This window comes from Acanthochromis polyacanthus, chromosome 5, assembly GCF_021347895.1.
Source record: "Acanthochromis polyacanthus isolate Apoly-LR-REF ecotype Palm Island chromosome 5, KAUST_Apoly_ChrSc, whole genome shotgun sequence".
NCBI classification, from domain to species: domain Eukaryota; kingdom Metazoa; phylum Chordata; class Actinopteri; family Pomacentridae; genus Acanthochromis; species Acanthochromis polyacanthus.
This window is the reverse complement of record NC_067117.1, coordinates 34,598,637-34,619,009: the sequence shown is the minus strand read 5'-3', so window position 1 is coordinate 34,619,009 and position 20,373 is coordinate 34,598,637. Positions and strand designations below refer to the sequence as shown.

General features: G+C 40.3%; 1 protein-coding gene across 4 annotated transcripts in view; it reads left to right on the top strand.

Annotated features, from left to right (window-relative positions):
- The window catches only part of ephb2b (eph receptor B2b), a 133,771-nt gene that overhangs the window by 96,431 nt on the left and 16,967 nt on the right, over positions 1-20,373 (top strand). The window contains exons 6-11 of one of the 4 annotated variants that reach the window (XM_022209285.2): positions 12,149-12,273; positions 14,260-14,422; positions 16,087-16,195; positions 17,578-17,642; positions 19,424-19,537; positions 19,713-19,960. In XM_022209285.2, coding sequence (XP_022064977.1) covers positions 12,149-12,273; positions 14,260-14,422; positions 16,087-16,195; positions 17,578-17,642; positions 19,424-19,537; positions 19,713-19,960 — 824 coding nt within the window. Of the gene's footprint in view, positions 1-12,148; positions 12,274-14,259; positions 14,423-16,086; positions 16,196-17,574; positions 17,643-19,414; positions 19,538-19,712; positions 19,961-20,373 lie in introns of all 4 variants that reach the window. The other 3 variants (XM_022209283.2, XM_022209284.2, XM_022209282.2) reach the window with 3 other exon arrangements.

Here is a 20,373-nt window from a genome sequence, read left to right as displayed (position 1 = left end):
TGTGCCTGTAAGCCTGTTTTTTTTGTTGTTGTTTTTTTTAATAATAATGAGTCATGCTTAAGCCATCGACTCTGACTTTGCGCTGTCTCTAAATGTTACTCTTTTGTGACATTAAATGAGCAGAGAGAGTGAGATGGCGAGTTGTGAATATGATGCTTTATATCAAAGACTCAGGATGAAAACCAGAAGTTGTGTGTGTTTCCAGGTATTACAGTGATTATATTTGACAGATGAATGTGTGGTGATACAAGACCAGTATATACTGTGTATATAAATATACAACTGCACTGATTCATTACAGACACCTGTCTTCGATTTTGCCTAATAGTTATCATTTTAGAATATTTACATGTAGAGTTGAACAATATTGCAATTGTAACCAAAATAGCAATGAACGGCAGAATTGAAAGGAACAAAGGCCAATAATAAATGAAGTTTTGTTTGTTTTTTCAAAGCCTGACATACAGTAGAAGACACTACTAATCAAAAGTTTGGGGTCATCCAGACAATTTCATGCTTTCCATGAAAACTCACACTTTTATTCATGTGCTAACATGGGTTTTCACAAGGGTTTTCTAATCATCAATTAGCCTTTCAACACCATTAGCTAACACAATGTAGCATCAGAACACAGGAGTGATGGTTGCTGGAAATGTTCCTCTGTACCCCTATGTAGATATTCCATTAAAAATCAGCTGTTTCCAGCTAAAATATTCATTTACCACATGAACAATGTCTAGCAGTAGTGTAAATACTACATATCTATCTATCTATCTATCTATCTATCTATCTATCTATCTATCTATCTATCTATCTATCTATCTATCTATAGCTATATATACTCCTTAATTTTTCTGAATTGTACTTTCTTTAGTCATTGCATAGTTCTGCCACTGAACTTATTCCTCAGAGAAAATCTGTATTAATCTGACTTAGAGCCCTATAAGCTGCAGTCAATTCCAGCCATTTTCAGTATGAAAAATCGCTAATATTTTATTTGTAAATAAAAATATGACGATAAATACAGGGAATATTGGACGCGCATCGCGAGGTGCATTTCCTCGAAAACGATCTGTTTGTGGATTATATACCGACTTCAAGACATGTTTTGGACAAAATATTTTCCTGGCTTATTTCGTCTGGATGTCCAAGGTTGGATTATGGCCGTTTTTTGTGGAATATTTTCATCTGTGTGTAATAATGAACCCGGAAATGTGAGTCGCGCTGTGTACGTTGTATAGAGAACGGGTGGATGGATATTCGTTGTTTGTCGGACAAATGTGTTTATATTACCCGCTGTGGTAATCACATCTGAAAGTGGTTTATACCGGCGTATTCATGAGAATCTAAGCTTTCCATCGGCGTATAGTGTTTGTATAATCGCGTTTGCAGCTTCAGACATTTAAGGAAATGCTTATGCAGATCTCAAAGTGTTCTGCGGGCGGGACACTGAAGCGCAACGGGCTAAAACAGTCCCCAACAAATGTACTCCTGTCTGAGTTTCCCAAGAAGTACAGTTATTTTTAGAAAATTACTGTCTTGATCCCAATTATTTCCCCTTTAACATATAAATTTTTAAGAATGTGTCACACATACATAGATGCTCTACTAAAGAAGGCTACGGATGAGACCAGGAAGCAAGCGACATACTAACCCTATATTCACTTTAACTTTACACTTAAAATTTTTAGACTTTAACCGACTTATTAGCTGTATTTTTTAAAAACATTATGTTCATATGTGATGTGATGAAAAGGCTGTAGATGCCACACTATCCCAGGTCCTGTTCCCCACCATTGACAGTTTTTCAGGTGACTATTTCAATCCAGTGTTTGGTTTAAGCAGTTAATTTATCACATCATACAAATAGACAGAGGCTGAATTTTTTTTTTTTAAATTTAAGCTCCACAGAGTTCTAATCTCTTAAAAATATCACCCTTTTGTGTGGTGTTGCTGTGAGGATGTTTTTTTTTCATACTTGTCGTTCTGTTTGTGGTGCAGAATATCCACAATGAGACCTACAACAGGTGTGCATCATTAGGCCCACAAAGCAGTGACTTATTGAGCACTCAGGTTATAAAAGGAGCAAATTCAATTTTTGCTGGTGCACTCAGGAGTGTGCATGTCTGCTCAAAGATAATTCGCTCTAAATTGGTACAGTGATAGTAATTTAGTTTGTCTGTTATTTTGTGTACTTTGGGAGCCTTGCATTGGTTGACTCATCCCCTGGTGAATTGAGTAAATTTCGGTAAAAAAGAAGGTTCCAGTAAGGTGAAGCTAAAAGATAGAAGGACAGTCTCTGGGTAATGGGGACTGCAGAGGAGATGACAGTCTGCTGTCTGTCTGCAGGCATTCGCTGTAAATTTTTTATATTTTAATATTCCTTATTTTGTCTCAATTTTATAAATATTTTAGAACAATTTTCAGTGCCAAGCAACATTTGACCCTTTATGTGATGTGGCAGCAGTTCTGTTCTGCAGTTTAGCGAGACCTATGGACAGCAATGCTTTAATACAGTTACATATTACGTCTGGTATGTGAAAGCACCAGATTGGAGCTGCAATAATTAATCAAGCAACTGATTTGATTTTCGTCAGCGAATAAGTTAATTGCCAGCTCTTTATAATCTATTGTGCTGGAAATTTTCCAGCTTTTTTGGCAGACAGCAGTGTGAGAGAGACAGGAAATTGGGGAGAAGAACCTGCAGCTAAGGGCCGTGAGCTGGATTCGAACCCATGACCATCAGGGACTACAACCCCTGTTTTTGGGTCACTGCCTAACCAGCTGAGCTACGGGGCTCCCATATTCTCTTTATTGATTTGAGATTTTTTTTTTAAAGAAAAACTGTATAAATTCTCAGATTTCAACTTCTGATGTGACAATTTTCAGTTTTTTCCTCCACTATGAAAGTAAACAGAACTTTTCCTGATTGTGGACAAAACAAAGCATTTTTCATCCTGACTAGTGGAAAGCACTGATCAACGTTTGTCATTTTCTACACCAAACTTATCGATTAATCAAGAAAATAAACAGCCCATTAATTGACAATCGAAATTATTATTGGTTATGTGGAAAACACGTTTATTTTGGGAGTGTAATTATGCACAGTAGATATTCATTGTGCAGAAACAAGACACATTATCATCAGTGTCCATTTCTCAAACTCTGTTTAAATTAACTTTTAAGTCAGATTATTACACTTCAAATTGTCTTGTTTGAGTTGTTTTTGTTATTTATAGATCTTTTAATAGTAGATATACTTGCTCGAGGATGGTACTTCTGTAAACTTTTGATGTACTTCATTTGAGTATTGCTGGTTGATAATCGTTACCTGCAGCTCTTTACCAGATTATGTTATTTCAGAGGACACATTTACCAATTCATATATCCTTCTCATATCCTCTTTGTCCTTTTATTTTCTCTCCGGCCTTCCAAAGTTCTCTGTATCCCCTTAGCTGGCTCATTATTGTATGAGATGAAAATTGCGGTTGGAACCACGATGCCACTGTGAAGTTTAATCAAATATTTCTGACAACACAGACGCAGTATATGATTTTGTCCTTCATAGCGCTATTCTACCGTGTGTAGTTCTTTTTTCACACAATCTGAGACACATGGCTGGACAGACAAGTTACAAACACAACCCAGAACACAATGTACACACTTGAGAAAGTGCACATATTGCACACACATGTCAGCAAGTGTTTGATTTCAGGTCAGATCAGCCAAGCCTGTGCTTCAGCTGTCAATAATGTCTAAAAGGCATGGTTCTGGTTAAGGACAGCTTCGAGGGAAATTGTAGTCATTGTTCTGTCATTTATGATTTTCTGAATGCTGTGTGCAGTTATTGGACTCCAGCAAGACTGCTGCTTAAAATTATGAAGACACAAACAAACAAATAATAGCTAAGAATGCAACTGCCAGTTATTTGCTCGCTTGCTATAGAGCTGCTGTATCATCAATTTCAGCACATAGAATAGAGAGGATCTCCTGAATTCAGCATTGCTCAGCAGATAAATTAGATCTCCATATACTCCATGTGTTGGCCATATTGCACTCTATAGCAGGTTTGGTATATTAGATTCCAGAGGGCGTATTTGTTTAGGCATTTCATTAACTCAAGGTTAGATGCTGCTAATGCTATCGAGAAGCAGAGGGGCCGAATTGGTTTCTTATCAGGTGAACTGGCTGATTGTGGAAGTGAACCACATTACTCAGAGGGTGGGGTGGGAGGGGGCGTAATCAAGTGTAGCCTTTTCATATGGGCGAGGGAAGATTTATGACTTAATTATTGTCCAAATTGCCCAGGTCCAATGTAACCAGGCTACCAGGGACTTTTGCTGCTCCACTGGGCCATGGTGTGAAAAGCACTGGTGCAGAGCCAGGTGGGACTGCCAGAAAGCCAGTACACCAGCGAGCCAAATGTGGCCACTACACTGTTGACTTAAGGACGGTGACACCCTTTTTTTTTTTTAAAGGACAGATTGTGTTTGGTCCAATGGTACATTAAATGTCATCAACATGAAGTAGGTGCAGTTCTGGTAAATAACACTCCAAGAAATATACTCAAAATAATGTCAACTCCCTCACTGCTGTGCATGAAGTCATTGGCATAGCAAAGACGATTGTGTCAAGGGATAGATTTTACCTATAGTAGGAATGTATGTAAGATTTTTTTACCGTAGAGCAGCACTAACAGCCAAACCAGACTGCTATGTTATCAGCAAGACTCAGCCCTAAATACACCAGCGCTTGAGATGCAAGCTGAAAGATAAAGAGACTGATAGACAGGGAGTGAGACGGGGACCACCAGTGTACATGGCGTGCTGGGTGACAGTGACAGAAGGTGTTAAGAAGGGCACATATGGTGGGTGCCAGTGTAGGTCAGCCAGACAGACAGACAGGAGGCCTCAGCATGCACCTGGAGCTCAGCACTGACAGAGCCTTGAGAGAGGACTGCTCTGGTAGTCAGCCAGCCAGCCACACATACGCCGCATTCATGGTACTGCTGATACCGAGCAACCTGTTCACGAAGACAGATTCAGACAAGCGCTGCAGCACAGAGGGAGAGTGAGATCGGTTTAGCGATAAAGAGTACGGTAAGCAGTGTGCAGGGTTGACAGCGAGGTTCATCAGATGACTTTAAATAACCTATGCATGCAATATGGATCTAATTATGACTTCCCCAGAAGAGAATTAGCACAAGGATTGTCAAAATTAGTTAACTAATTGATCTTGTTCATTAATCTTTCAAAAGCCCTGTGCTTTTTTTCTGTCTCTGGGTACATTATATGGATCTCCTTCTTTAGGACGTGATCTGCAGGTTGACGTCTGTGCAGGGAGGAGGAGTAGAAACTGCACATCGCTTGCATATAAATCTAGGTGAAAAGGCTGCGATCCTTTGGCCCGGTGGACTGTAAAACTGAACATAATGCGAATGTACAATTAATTATTGTTGAGTGCATTAGCTGTATACTGAAATGCGTGAATAACTGGCCATGCTTTAATGCAGTCATTTATTTACTCTTTACACCGAGAGCATGATGTTGAAGATAATTAAAGAAAGATAATAAATAAAGGTTATGAAGCAAAAAGGGTCCATGACCCAATCAGCACTGTGTTTTTGAATTTATTCATTTTTCTATAAACTTTATGGAGTTTACTTCCCTAATTAAGCAAATGGATGTGTGATAAAACAATAGCACTCCCTCCTCTGTCTCGTTTTTGCTTTCTCCTTGGTCTCCTTTTCTTTTTCACTTGAGTGTGTTTGTGAAATGCGCTCCCATTCCCGTTGACATATACATTAAGCATTCCTCTGAAGGCAGATGCAAAACAGAGTTGTCATTGTCTGAGCGACCGTCTTCCCCACTGTCTGGAGTTTCTGGTTTGAACACAACGAGCTGCTTCCTCCTGCTCCTACTCACATGTCACTAATACATCTCATTTTTTTAAATGTCGCTTTGATCGCTCAAATAAATCTTACTGAACATGCCATCTCCATTCCAACATCATCCTCTTGAGGGTTTTATAGATAAATTGGGGTCAGGAACTTTATAAGCAGAGATGATCTTTTATAATCCTTACTATTGTGTGCCAGTCGTTGCAGTAGCCTCATACTGTGTAGATAAGAATTACTTCAACGTTAAGCCAAAAGTCATCACTGTTCATTGAAATAGAACTGGAACAGATGTAGGAAATGCCATTTCCATATCGTGTTTATGTCAGAAGATTCTTACTTTGGAGCTGTTAAGTGGTACCATTTGGAACTGATGGAACTTAACTTCTCTTACATGATAATTTTAGTTGTATGTGGGTGAGTTTGAATCAGGACATTGCTTAAATAACTGGCAGTTTCACATTTCTCCAGAGATCTCTGTTTTGGAGGATCCTACACCAACTGTTCATATTACATTTTCGATGTGCCTTTTTTCATTCTTGTTCATTTTGCTTCACTGAATATTGTGAGGAGTCAACCACGAGAATCCATGAGAAACTATGTTAGTATTCTGCTTTTTTTCTCTTTACCAATGCAGCTATTAACTTGATAAATCGAAATATTTTTTGTTTTTCACTTAAGAAAAAATCTGAGAAAAAGGAGGCTACAGCCCACAATCGCCTTTCCGACACTGTAGAATATTGACATGCATCCTGCGGTTTGTGGAGTTTTTCTCCCTGCAGATTCCAGTTTGGAAGTTGTTTAAATGCAGAAAAGCAGCTCGCTGATTGAACAGAGCCCAGTTTCCCCCAGAGCTGTGTGAGTCAAAACCTTCATTCCACATCCCTGTGGCGGACAGCTCCAACACTGTCTGTTCTGCCTGAATCGGCCCGGAGAGACTGGAGGCCACAGCAGCACTGTGGACGTTAAATTGTAGTGTTTCTAACAATTGAAATTGCTCTTCTGGTCAGACTGAGGTTCTGTTGAGATATATTTCTAATAATTTACGATGGCATATGGAGAATTTACAAAGTCAATTTTAGAAAATGTTCTTAAGAAACTCAAAGAATTTGAAACTACAGCATTTGAGACGTGGTCAGTGATGGAATGATAAACTCTTGGTATTATTTTTTATTGTTGAGTGTTATTTCCATTGTTTTTCACAGTCTGTTAACTTTTATAAAGACTGAGACCGTCATTTATTGATGTGAGTTTCCCTTATTAGATGTACCAATGGAGAATCATCAAAGCACCATTCTGTTTTTAGACTATATAAATGCATCCCCTTTATACAGAATATATGCAGTAGGGTCTTCACATGAACTACTTTGAGGGGCATTTCCTCCAACAGCATATTTGCCAGGTTGACTGAGTTTTAAACCTTAACCTCTGTAAGAATCTGAAAACTCGTCAAAACCCCTGAAGTGCCCACTTTAGAATTAGCTTATAGTGTGTATATGAGTGTATTATAGCCCCCAATCTTTTCCTGTGCAGATGGTTTAAAGCTTGATGAAGTAAAATCTTACTTTTGTAGCTTTACTGCACTGGAAAATCTTTATAGATGTAAAACCCACAATCCTTTGCAGCTGGGGAAACAGGGCAGACTGCCAGCATGCTAAAAGTACATGCAAATATGGGCCTCTCCCTTTAAGACATCTCGACATGCCGCTCATAAATGGACGGCAGTCGGAGAGAGTGGAGCAGTGGCAGCCTGTATGGTAGGCTGCCTGGTAGAGGACCAGCTGGTTTGGGCCCTTTGGGAGAGATTGCTCTGCGGGGAAACTGATTTTTACAATGAAAAGGAAAAGGGATTTACGAGCCCTGACCTGTTCTCGCTACCTCCCCCATCTTCCCCAAATCATAGCATTGCTCTCTGTACCAGAACGTCTAATCAAATCAGAGCCACATGGTTGCAGACACAGTGGGATGTAAGAAAGATGCAGATAAAAGGCCTCAAACATATACTTTCTCAGAAGCACATGATTCATGTGGCAGCAGATGTTGGAGATTTTTCACCTTTTTTTCTATGCTGCACTGTTGTGAAGAGCTACAGAGAAAAGTATCGAATTGTCAGGTGGTGTTGTGTGTCAACTGCAGGAAATAAAAGATTTCTTTGAGTGATAGCGATTTTTCCACCTCTGCTCTGCCAAACATGACTCTGTATAACACTTAGCCATGGATTGTGGAGCACCTTAAGACCCCTTCATTCCTGGAGGTATGTCCAGTGAGAGTGTTTTGAACATGAGAGCTTATAACAGCCTCCTCTGCTGCCATTCATCTACAGTAGTCCCACTTTATTAGCCTTGCTAAATGAAGATGCCCATCATTTTCACAGCGGTGCTCATTAATAGAGACCAAACAGTAGAAATCCAGGACTCCTAAACAAGGAGATGTTCAAAGAGAGGGCAGAAAAGCCTGCTAAATGAGTGCAGTATGATAAAGGATTTCGGAGACGAAGATTAATTGGATGGATGAAAGCCTTGCTTCTGTATGTGTGTTAGTAGAAGAATGCCCCGTTAAATTGGCTTGGATTTAAATGAGTGGAAATATTCCCGTAAACTCCATCTGTAATTGATTAGGGAAGTCACAAGGTGTTCAAACATATCAGTCAGACATCTATTAGAGATGTTGAGCAAAACAAAGTCTTTGTATTCTCTGTTGCTGGGCCAAGGCCAGAATGCCATGCTAGAATAGACTCCAAAGCAGGGCCTTTCATATCAGATCCCAGGCCGAGTAATAATGTGAGGTCTGAAACCCAATTCGCTAACAACAGCTGGAGCCTCCCATCGCTTCACAATTAAGCAACATGATATTCCCACGTCAGGCCCCGGCATAGTCATGATTGGATTTGATTGTCACCGGGAGCTATTTACAGGTGTGGGTGTATCTAAAAAATAAAACGAAATGAAAAGTTAAACACTATCTGTTCACAGTGTTGTTAATATATACTACTATACAACCAAAATTAATGATCATACCGATGCATTCAAAGCTTTGGTTTGGACAAAAGACACATTCATGTCACCAACGTATTAGATCAGCTGTGATTAAGACTAGCAGTCCTCTGTCCGCGCTCTCACTCCTCTGTGGTATATGGGAAACTCATAAAGTGCCCCAGTTAGTTTCCGCCATTTATCTTTCCAATTCAACCATCTAATTTAATTATATGAACTTACAATCCATGTCTTTGTCATTATAACCGCTTCATTAGTTTTAAGAACATGAATAGAGCATTCATTGAGAAAACCTATAAATAAGGCGTCCAGTGCAGCTCACCCACTTCGAAGAAATTGATCTTACGTGACATAGAATTGGCTGGCTTCATACAAATGACAGGGGAACTTTCTCACATCTCTGTTTTTAATTTCTAATTGTCTTTAATGGGATATAATCCACATGATTTAAAAGTAATTATTGTAACAACAAAGAAAATGGCTTGAAACAACTACAACATGTATTTAGCGGCATAACTCGGTGAATGATGTTTACACAATGGAAACCAAGTATTTACTCAACCCTTTAAATTATAGATGAAGTTGTGGAATAAACGACCTTGGTAAAGTTGAAGATTTGGAGTACAATGGAGACTTGTAGATTTGAAATACGTAAATTAGACGTACGAAAATGGTTTTCATATGTGGATCAGCGCTGTAGGCCGTGCTGCAATGAAACGTTCACTTGGCATACCACTGCATTCCACAGTCAATTGGTGGAACGTCAGCTTAGCTTGAAATGCGTGTACTGAATTGACTTGAAATACAAGGCACAGCTGGATTTACATTTACAATATATTTATGTTTTCTCTACAAGCATAATGTTTCAACACTTCATGTTTTTACTCATTTCTTTCCTCAAACAGTCATGTCTTCCTTTAATTTAATCTGAGTTTGTTTCCAGTTCCACCCCTCCTTATCGGTTTCTAGAACCCAGACATGGCGACTGCCACTCTGGCTGCCTGGAAGTTGTCCTTTAACAGAAGAAAACCACAGTGTTCTCCTCCAACAGCTTTTCATGCTGGCATGTGTCCATCCCCTGTACATGAATACATGAGCTGCCTTTGTTTCTGTGGCCCTGTATCAGGTTACTAGGCATGGCTGTGCCGTGTGTTTAATGGAAATGCTATGCAGGAAAGGGCCATGTGGCAGTCTTGAATATATGTACATCCGTAATGGGATACTCGTGAGTTCCCCTTAGAGTAACTGTTTGCCTTATTAGGCTGTCGTCTTGTGACTGCAAACAAACTAGTGAGTACTCTGAGATGGAAGAGATTCCTGAGACCGATGTCCTGACTGGGTACTGTATACATTACTGTACCTCTGGCTCCAGGAGAGGGGCATGATGTACGTGCATTGCAGAGTCACAGGCCGTCATAGTGTAAGTGCTTTGCTGGGATGAAATACAGAGCCTTAATTTATTATCTTCTGGCAGCAGCACATGAGGACACACTCAGTCCCTTGACCATCACTGTTTATATGAGGCATCATAATTTGTGGCATCAGATGGATGCTTCTGTTTTGGTCAGAGGACATGCAAGCCTTGGCTGATTAGCTAATGAGAATGAGTGAGGTTATAAAATGGACTTTTTATTATTAGCTCTGAGTCACTGTGGTCACTTGGATGCTATATTTCCCCCCTGCTTTAGGATGGAAGTTGCAAAGATGTGTGTACTTCATACTCCGTTGTAAGCATTTACTTAACACGGACTGCAGATACATAACTAACGCATATAGAATATGTAAAAACCACACACATGCAGCCTCACGGTCTTAGATTATAGAGGCGTGGCAGTCGTAGTTTTCCAGTCAGTGGATTTTCCATATAGAACGCGTGCCGGTGGAAGGACTTCCGACTTTATTGCCAGGACTCGGGGGAGCCACTGTGTTTCTGGCTGAGCGCTGTGTGCGAGCAGCACGGGCCTGTAGGGGATGAGCGTGGGGCTTGGTGTCCATAAATCTTGCCTAGCACCCCTCCTTCTCTGACACCTCAACCCACCCAGCCCTTTCACACATAGAGGCTCACTCATTGAGGCCTGCAGGCCTTGCCAGGCTTGCCAGACAGAGCTTTTTATCTTGAGATTCTCTTAGCTTTACACTGACCCACAGCACCCTGAACTAATCATAATAGCTGTTGGATGACTTTAGGTGACCACGCCCCTCTCTGACCTGACAAAATTTTAGGTCAGTGGGCTATGTGAGACTATAGTAGACCACCCATGATGTAACAAGTCATTAGGATACTACTGAGCCCAGCATGTGAATAAAATCACGCAGTGGGGTCAAGTTATTCTACTTGTTTCAGTGCAAAAAAACACAACCTTCATAAAACATTTTTCCAAAACAATACAATATTTCATAAAAAGAGTCAGTAACAAGCATTTGGAATTGAATATTTAAGCCAGGTATAATATTAAAAGCAGATGTGACACATTTGTGACAGCCTTAAATGGCAAATGACAGGCCATTATCTTTTTGGTAATTTACTATTAAAGGATGACACTAGTGTTTAGAAATATTTTCCAAAAAATATTACAGACAAATTATTATGCAACATTCTGCAAAAATCAACTTGAAACTAAGAATGAATGACAATTCTTTGTGGTCAGCGGTTGCTTTTTAAAGACTGGAAATTGTTGAAAGTGATTTGAAGCATCCAATTTGCACTATGCCAAAAACACTGCAGTTTCAATTTTCATGTTGTCATTTACAAGGAAATAAGCCTAAACTAAATACAATTAAAATGTAGAGGGAGGGAAAAAGGCAGCACAATAGGAATGCTGTGTACCCCTTTGTGCCTCTTGTGATTTATGCCGATTGTTTGGATTTTATGACTGACAAAATGTGCATCTGCCTGTAATACAAGGTGGTCTGGTGATTTTAAAGTGATTTATTTGCAGGAGGCGTTCTATTATCAACAGTATGACAAGCATAAATTAGTCCCATGAAAGTCACAGTTGATACTGGGAAGTCCCGTGAGGCTGCTTCTGTGGTGTAACCAGTGTTGTGACTTGCCAGCTTGCAATGCATGTCTAGCCGTGAAATGCTCTAATAGGAGGCTGCAGTATATTACATAGATTTTATGGCCTTACACCTTTGCAGAACGCAGTGTTTGGCTGTGAGATTAAAGATGCTGTAAAATTCTCTGAGCATGACTGTGAAGTTGGTGGTGATTGATTTGCCTCATAGTTAACTCACTGTTTCTTCTGTGTCTTTGCAGCTCCATCCACTGTATCTATAATGCACCAGGTCAGCCGTACTGTGGACAGCATCACCCTCTCCTGGTCCCAGCCTGACCAGCCCAATGGAGTCATCCTGGACTATGAACTGCAGTATTATGAAAAGGTACAATCCGTCACATTCAATCAATAAATTGGATCCATTGTTTGTACAAGCCCTACTGATCTGTATGAATTCCATTTCCTCCTCTTCCTATCGAGCTAAATAAATCATGAGCGAGTGGTAGAAAAAATGACTCCTCTGTTTAGTTGTATATGGAAATTCAGAATATCTCCTCGCGCTTGTTTGCGTAGCGGTAGATCCTAGGAGGCATGTAGACGGAGCTTCTGAACATTGCTGAGGACTTCTGCTTATTCTCTTTCAATTATAATCACGGTCAGTCACTGGGAAAGGAAACCACACTCGGCCCTGCAGCAGGGCCACTGGGGATTGATGCGCAGAGACTTGTGGTTGAAACAATGGTACGCTGACTGCTGTAAAAATAGGTTTTGAGGGGCAAGCTCCTCCGAATCAGCATACTTTCTCACAAGAACACTTCCAGTCCGAAAATTTGCATTGTTTCGAGCACAACGATCTCTTAAAAGCATGTAGCCGTTCGCAGGCATGACGAGACAAAAATACGCACGTATGTGCATGTGCACACAGGCGCATATACACAGCATTTGTCTGGCTTTCGTCTACATGCCAAGCCATTCCGCTTTTGAGCATAATTCCCTTTTCTGACACTGCTGGAGAGAGCTGTCAAAACAATTGTCCTGGCCCCTGCTGTGGCTCAGAAGTGTGCGCTGAGCAGTGTGTTGAAGGGAGCAGCTAAAAGAGTCTCCGTCTCTGCTCTCAAACCTGTCAGCATTCTGCAGAGGAGATGGCAGTGAAACACAACTCTGATGATCAGAAGGCATGGCTCAGAGAAGCTGCCTGACCTGAAACTGCCACCAGATCTACCTTCTTAACTGCAGCTGCTGGATATTTGCCACTTTCAGTTCTGCTTCTTTATCGCACATAATGTAGCAAATTATTCATGTTGCATCTATTGAGGTTACTTTTAATGTTTTGTAAACTAAATGTAACGATGGTATGGCATGTAATATGGCTGTTTTTGTATTGCTTTATCTCCTGATATGTCTGGAATGGGTGGCGCAACATTGTGGGATGCATTCTCATGAACCCCAAGCAGTTTCTTGGCAGTTTTTGCTCCTGTCACATTTTAGCTCACTGTGAACTCATTTTTTCACTGCAATATAAAGTCCTGCACCCCTATGGGAACAGAACAACCATGGCTACAGATAAGAGAGAACTCAAAAATGTCTTCTTTTCAGTTTTAATGCCCTAAATCATGGAATAAGAAAAAAGGGACATTTTGTTTTTTTTAATTCTTTTTATTTGATGTATTTATTTCGCAAAAAAATTTAAACCTGGAATACACATGTTACAACATTCTTCCAAGTCTCCACATATGTTCTCAATATTGGAAAAAAAATGATTGCACTTTTTGCTGTAAATATTTAACTATCTGCATTTGAAATTTGTTTGCATACTTGTCTGCTCTGTGTAAACACAGCCTGCAGTTCAGCCCAGTTCAGCTGATTAGTCACTGAATTTTGATCATGCGACTGTTGGTTGCAGCTGATTCACTAATATCTTCTTGGTTGCATTGAGAAACAGATATTTTTTGCTTTTTTTTTTTTACAGAATCTGTTGCAAACTGTATATTTTTAGTGAATTTTTAAAAGAAACAAACTAAAAGTCACACCAGAGAAGTTTAAAATAAAGTCCAATAATTGATTCAGGTTTTTTTTTTTTTTTTTTGGTTTTCAGACTTTGATCCTTTGAGCTGTTTTTTGACACAAAGGGTTAAAATTATAGAATAAAATCACCTCCCAGTGTCAAGATCAAAAACTCTGAGCTTTGTTGAATTGTTTTTTTCTGTCCTCTGTGTTTGGAGTAGGAATACAGTGCCTACTGATTCTGTTGAATTATTTGGAATACTTTAAAATAACTTGTAATTTACTCGTGTGGCATTTTCTGTTACCCTTTGCAGTTGAACTGTAATTACTAATGTGCTCATATCTGACATGTTGTTCATTCTCCCAGGACCAATCAGAATATAACTCTACTACCATCAGGAGTCAGACCAACACAGTGGTCATTCGTGGTCTCAAGCCAGGAAGCATCTACGTGTTCCAGGTCCGGGCCCGCACCGTAGCTGGGTTTGGACGCTACAGTGGCAAACTGTACTTCCAGACCATGACTGAGGGTGAGAATTCAGCCCATGTTCACCAGAGCACGCAGAGTTGTTATCACCTCTCATGCGTGGCCCATCGACACACCATGTAGCATAATATGGATTCAGACAGCTGCGGGAACGAGAAGGAAGCATGTTGTGGGGTAAACAATACAAGCGTTCCAAAATCTGATTAGTGTGACTTGAGATGATGTTGTTATTTTCATCACATCCTTTTCCATTGTAGGAAGAATCCCAAACATCATATAATCATTTCATTAACTATATTTCACCCTCAAAATTACCTTTCTTTAAGTGTTTTAAAAATGTTCCTCATCCAAAGAAACAGTCCTTGTCAGATAATGAGTTTTTGACATTTTCCACGATAGGTCTTTGAGTCAAGGATGGGGTTAAAGTTGTTTTATCTTTGTAATATGACATGACGGGGAGAAGAAGGAACATTCTGCAAACATCAGTCATGTAGGTTAATGTTAGAGCCAGGCTCGGGTTTTACCCTCTGAACATCTCATTTCCTCCAGCCTGCAGAGCCCAGGGCCATCATTAGCCTGAACTCTGACACAAACATCCTTGATGCTGCCACACGCACACATTAAGCGCTGAAGATATATCAAACTGACTCACAACTGTAAATATTATCTAAACAGGGGATATATATAAGGCTTTTCACTGACATGATTACGTGCTATGCCACAAGAAAAACCCTGATTCGTTTAGTTTAAAGCCAAAAATACATTTTCTGTGATGATTACAGCTCTGGAATGCTTCAAGAAATTGAAAGTGAAGGGGAAAATGGGCCAGAAAGTGAAAGTGAAGCCTTCTTGGAAAGTAATAAAAATATAATAAAATACTGGTTCTGCACCATAAATTGTGTGTTTGAAATTACATGGATTTTGACAGAGGTAAAAGCACAGATAAAACCTTTTTCTTGAATACCTTTGCAGATGTATCTTAAAATTTAATGCTAATCTACTTTAAATTTTAAAAAATACAAATGTAGAAGGATATTAAGAAAGCAGCAGTTCTCAGCAGAGTTTCATCAAGACTCAATAAATCAGGGCATTTTTTTTGCTTTCAGTCACTTTATTTATGGCAATATTAAAATACCTTGAAAAGAGAACTCCTAATTGTTGTGCATCAATAAATCCGTTATATCTACTAGATAATATATTGTATAATAAACCATTTATTAAATGACATCTTCATCATGAAATGCAACATTTATCACTTACAGAAGCAGGTGAAACTCTGGGGAACTCACTAACCCGTGTATCTGGCCAATATCACAAAGTTGTGTATTATTTGCATGTGCTCAAGAGAAGAATTTGGCTCCGGCTCTGTGTGCCCATTCAGTAGCTGGTTCCACATTCTTGGCTGCCTGATCAGGCTGGGTCTCACCCAAACATGCTCTCTCTCCTCACTTCACACACTTTCTGCCAGATGATTTGTCCATATCTGCGGCATCTGAGCACATTCAGTCTGCTTTGGAAAATGGTCCATGCAGCCAGTCGAGATGCCAAGATGCTCATTGGTTCACCCAGCCGTATGTCTGTCTGTCACCCATTGCTCCCTCCATATGTGGTGGCTCAGATGCTTGCCCATATGTTGCAGCTTGTGCTTGTGCATGTGCGTGCGTGCGTGCGTGGCGTTGTTTATCCATGTTTTTCTTCTTTCTATAGCGGAATACAACACCAGCATTCAGGAGAAGCTGCCTCTCATCATTGGCTCAGCAGCTGCTGGGTTGGTGTTCCTCATTGCTGTGGTCGTCATCATTATCGTCTGTAACCGGTGAGTCAGTCCTGTCGCAGTCTTACTAAAATCCTTGTCTGAACTCGCTTGCAAAATGGAGGTTTTTCCTTTTTATTAGCTGTTGTTGTTATCTCAAGTCAGGGAACAATGAGGTCTGCTGGCTTCATAAATGTGGGTAACAGAGACGCACTGTGTAGTATAGTATGGATTTAGACAGCTGCAGGAAAGAGAAGGAAGCATAACAACGCATGTACTCTAAGTCAGATTAGCATAAACATAAATGTGAGTATAGATAAAAACAACTGGGTTCAAATATGTTCATTATTATTAGATTCCAGTCTTGCCAGTGCAGAAATAACATATAAAAGTCAGTTTCTCTCAAATTACTGCTCTGTAAATGCTTCTGTTCACTGGGGAGAGATGAGATGAATTTCTGAACATACGTATATTCCCCCATATATTTTCTTTCTTTTCATTTTGCAAACGGTGTGTTGCTATCTTGGCGTATCGCACGTCACATAAGAATAGACCCACTGAAAGAAAGTGACAGAGAATTTTGGGAACTGTTATAGATCAAATGGATGGAGTGTTGTAAAATGACATCAAAAAGCAAATGTGGTGAATTGATATGCGTGAAAACTTCCTCCATACAGAACACTGTATATCTCTCCTGCCTCAATTCCTAGTCCAATATCAATACTCTCTTTTTCTTTTCTTATTTTTTTATCTGCGTAACTTTAAGGTAATATGAAGCCTGAGACTGAGTCAGTGGCAGAAATTGTACAATGAGACTGACAAACCGCAGTATTGAAGGTGGATTGGTTAGACCGGGGTGATATCTGATCTACTTACATAACATTAACTCACTACTACATACTTGATATCTGATTTTTTTTTGTTGTTGCTACTGATTGTGATTAGGAAATTCTGCCTGAGAGAAATGTGTCCTGTCTTGTTTAAAACTCTTAATCATGCCCAGACTCATGCTGGCTCAGTGTCTTTTGTGCAGTGTCTGTGATGAACTGAACTGGACCACAATGCACCACGCAGCCCGTTAAGTCTGTGCAGAAGAAAAATGATGATGCTTACGTGCTCATCCACAAAGTATTTAAAAATACACACTCCTCCTTATTGTATGAAGTTGAAATTAAAAGTAAACCTGTAAAAAGCCTTTTGAAATCATTTGGAAACAAGCACTTTCAAAAGAAAAGTAAAGATATCTTTGTGTAGGATGCATGCAGGGCTTGATGTCTTTTTTCAGCGCAGTCAAAAAAAAACAAATGCTTTCTACCTACTCAGTCCTGGCTCTGTTGGCGTGTCTTCAGTGTAGGTAGACCTGGGGGTGTTTGATCTGTGTTTCTCCACCTCCCTGCTCCCTATTTTTGAACCAGAGCTAGAGTTCTTTGTCTTTCCCCCAGGAGGCGTGGCTTTGACCGGGCAGATTCAGAATACACAGACAAACTGCAGCACTACACCAGCGGCCACAGTGAGTAAACCCACCACTCCTCTCTGCTCAGTTCCTCCTTCGGCACCAGACACACCTGTCTCCATGACTACCATGTCACATAGTCATCTCCATGGCTATCATTCAGCCCTCTGCTTGCCTCACACACCTGTCTCCATGGCTACCACCTTGCATTCTGGTGTCCTTGGCTGCACAGCACCGCTTTATTTGCCCGTCCCCCACTTACCAATAATCTCGCCTGTTGTTTGACTGTGTTCACTCAGAGTCTGGATTTACCCACATCAAAACCAGTCTTCAAGAGGGTGTTCTGTGCATCACATTTCATAGTTAACTAAATCCATTGTGCTGAAAATAGGTCAGTCTTCGCTCACGTTAAGGCCATTAGCATGCTAATGCACATGAGTCATTTGCCATTGTTAAAAAATTCAAAAGACTTGGTGAATGAATGGAATTACTCAATGATTTTCTTTCTTCATACAGTACAGTAGCGTAGAGCTTAAATGACAATAATGCTGAGATAAATCTGTGAGGGAAAGCTGAGAAGTAATTTCTCCGTGGCTCCAGCTAATCTGTCTTACTGCTGCCTGATTTGAAAAACACAGATCTATTTCTGTCTCAAGTTTATGACCACATCTTAATTTGTGTATTTGATGGTGTAATTACCATCCTGCTTCATCCATTTTTCCCCCCGTAAATCCCACTCTAAAGGTGATTGCTTTCTCAATAGAATCCAATCATTGCTGTGCAAAGAAGTGCGGTTTGCGACTCGGTGAAAAGTGTGCCAGTAAACGGCTCGGGTGTTTCACAGCTATTAACAGCAGAGGCCAATGTGTTTTGTGTGCACCCTGTCCTCACACCAGTCACAGTTCAGGCTTCTGCCCTTGTTTTTGGTGGTCTTTGCCATCGCAGGAAGGTGGTCTCCTGAACAGCGCTTCAGCTTGGGAAGAGATTGTAGGGTTTTAGTTATGGGGGGGCTTTGCCTGGTAAGATCCTCTCCATCTGTTCATCTCTGCAGCATGTTTCTCCAGCATGGTGTGCCAGGTTTTGAGGCAGTGTGCATGCTCGTCTAGCTCTGTTGCAGCCCAGGCATGAGTTCAGTATCCATTCAAATAGCCTGCGGCCTGATGTGGAGGTATGAGCCGAATAATCGGATTTAAAACTCGGGACACTTAAGTCCCTGAACACTTAAAGGCCACCTTAAGCCAATTTACCTGGCATCAGGGCTTAGGATAGCCAATTTATTTCTTGGAGTGGAGCTGAGCGATGCTGATATAGGGCCCGGGTTTCTCTCCTGAGCATTAATGGCACTATGACTCACAGGAGATTTTATATATATATATATATATATATATAGATATAGATATAGATAGATATAGATATATATATATAGATATAGATATAGATATAGATATATATATATATATATATAAATATAGATAGATAGATATAGATATAGATATGTGTATATATATATATAGATATATAGATATATATATATTAACCCACCTTATCAGAGTTAAGAGGACTGGAGGTACTGTGTCCTTGCTGGCTGAATAGTTATTCACAGTAGCTTGAGGCACTAGTCATGACCACCATTTGCAACCACTCTACCTCCTCCATCTTTCAACCTTCACAGCCTGAATGTCAAGAAATCAAATAATTGTACAGGAATGTGTGAATGAAAGGTGAATAGATTGTTAATGCGCCTGACCGTGTTTCACTGTCAAGCCCACAGGAGTGTAAGCATGACCACAGGAATCAAATATTATAGTGGCTCTTTCCTTTTTTACAAGTGACTCCAGGAATGAAGATTTATATTGATCCGTTCACATATGAGGACCCCAACGAGGCTGTGAGGGAGTTTGCCAAGGAGATTGATATATCCTGTGTGAAGATTGAACAGGTCATTGGTGCAGGTAATGGAAAAATCTTACTGAAACGTGGATGGAATCTAGCTGTGTAGAATAGCTTGGTTGGTAGCTGATTATTAAATAGAAGTCGATGCATCAAAGTTGCTTACTTTTCGTTGCTCGTGTCACTCTTAGTTTGACAGAACTACTGCTTTTTGTTCTCCACATAACGTCTCTACAGGAGAGTTTGGGGAAGTGTGCAGCGGCAACCTAAAACTCCCGGGTAAAAGGGAGATGTTTGTGGCCATAAAGACTCTGAAGTCTGGATACACAGAGAAGCAGAGACGGGACTTCCTGAGTGAGGCCAGCATCATGGGTCAGTTTGACCATCCTAACGTCATTCATCTGGAGGGAGTGGTCACCAAGAGCAGTCCTGTCATGATCATCACCGAGTTCATGGAGAATGGATCTCTGGACACCTTCCTCAGAGTGAGCAACCACATTTTTGTCTATTCATCTTGTGTCTGTGTCTCGTCTGTAAAAATTCTCATTTAGATTTTGTTTGGACCAGAAGTGCAATTTAATTTGCAATAATTGTCTACAAGTTGGGCTGCACAGTGGCTTGGTGGTTAGCATTTTCTCCTTGCAGCTGGAAGATCCCTGGTTTGTGTCCTGGCCTTCCCGGGGTCTTTCTGCATGGAGTTTGCATGTTCTTCCTGTGCATGCATGGGCTTTTCCGGGTTCTCCAGCTTCCTCCTCTAGTCCAAAAACATGCTGAGGTTAATTGATAACTCTAGATTGTCCAGAGTTGTGAATGCGAGTGTGATTGCCTTCACTCTATGTCAGCTGGGATATACTCCAGTCCCCCTGCAACCCTAATTAGGATTAAGCAGTGTATAGAT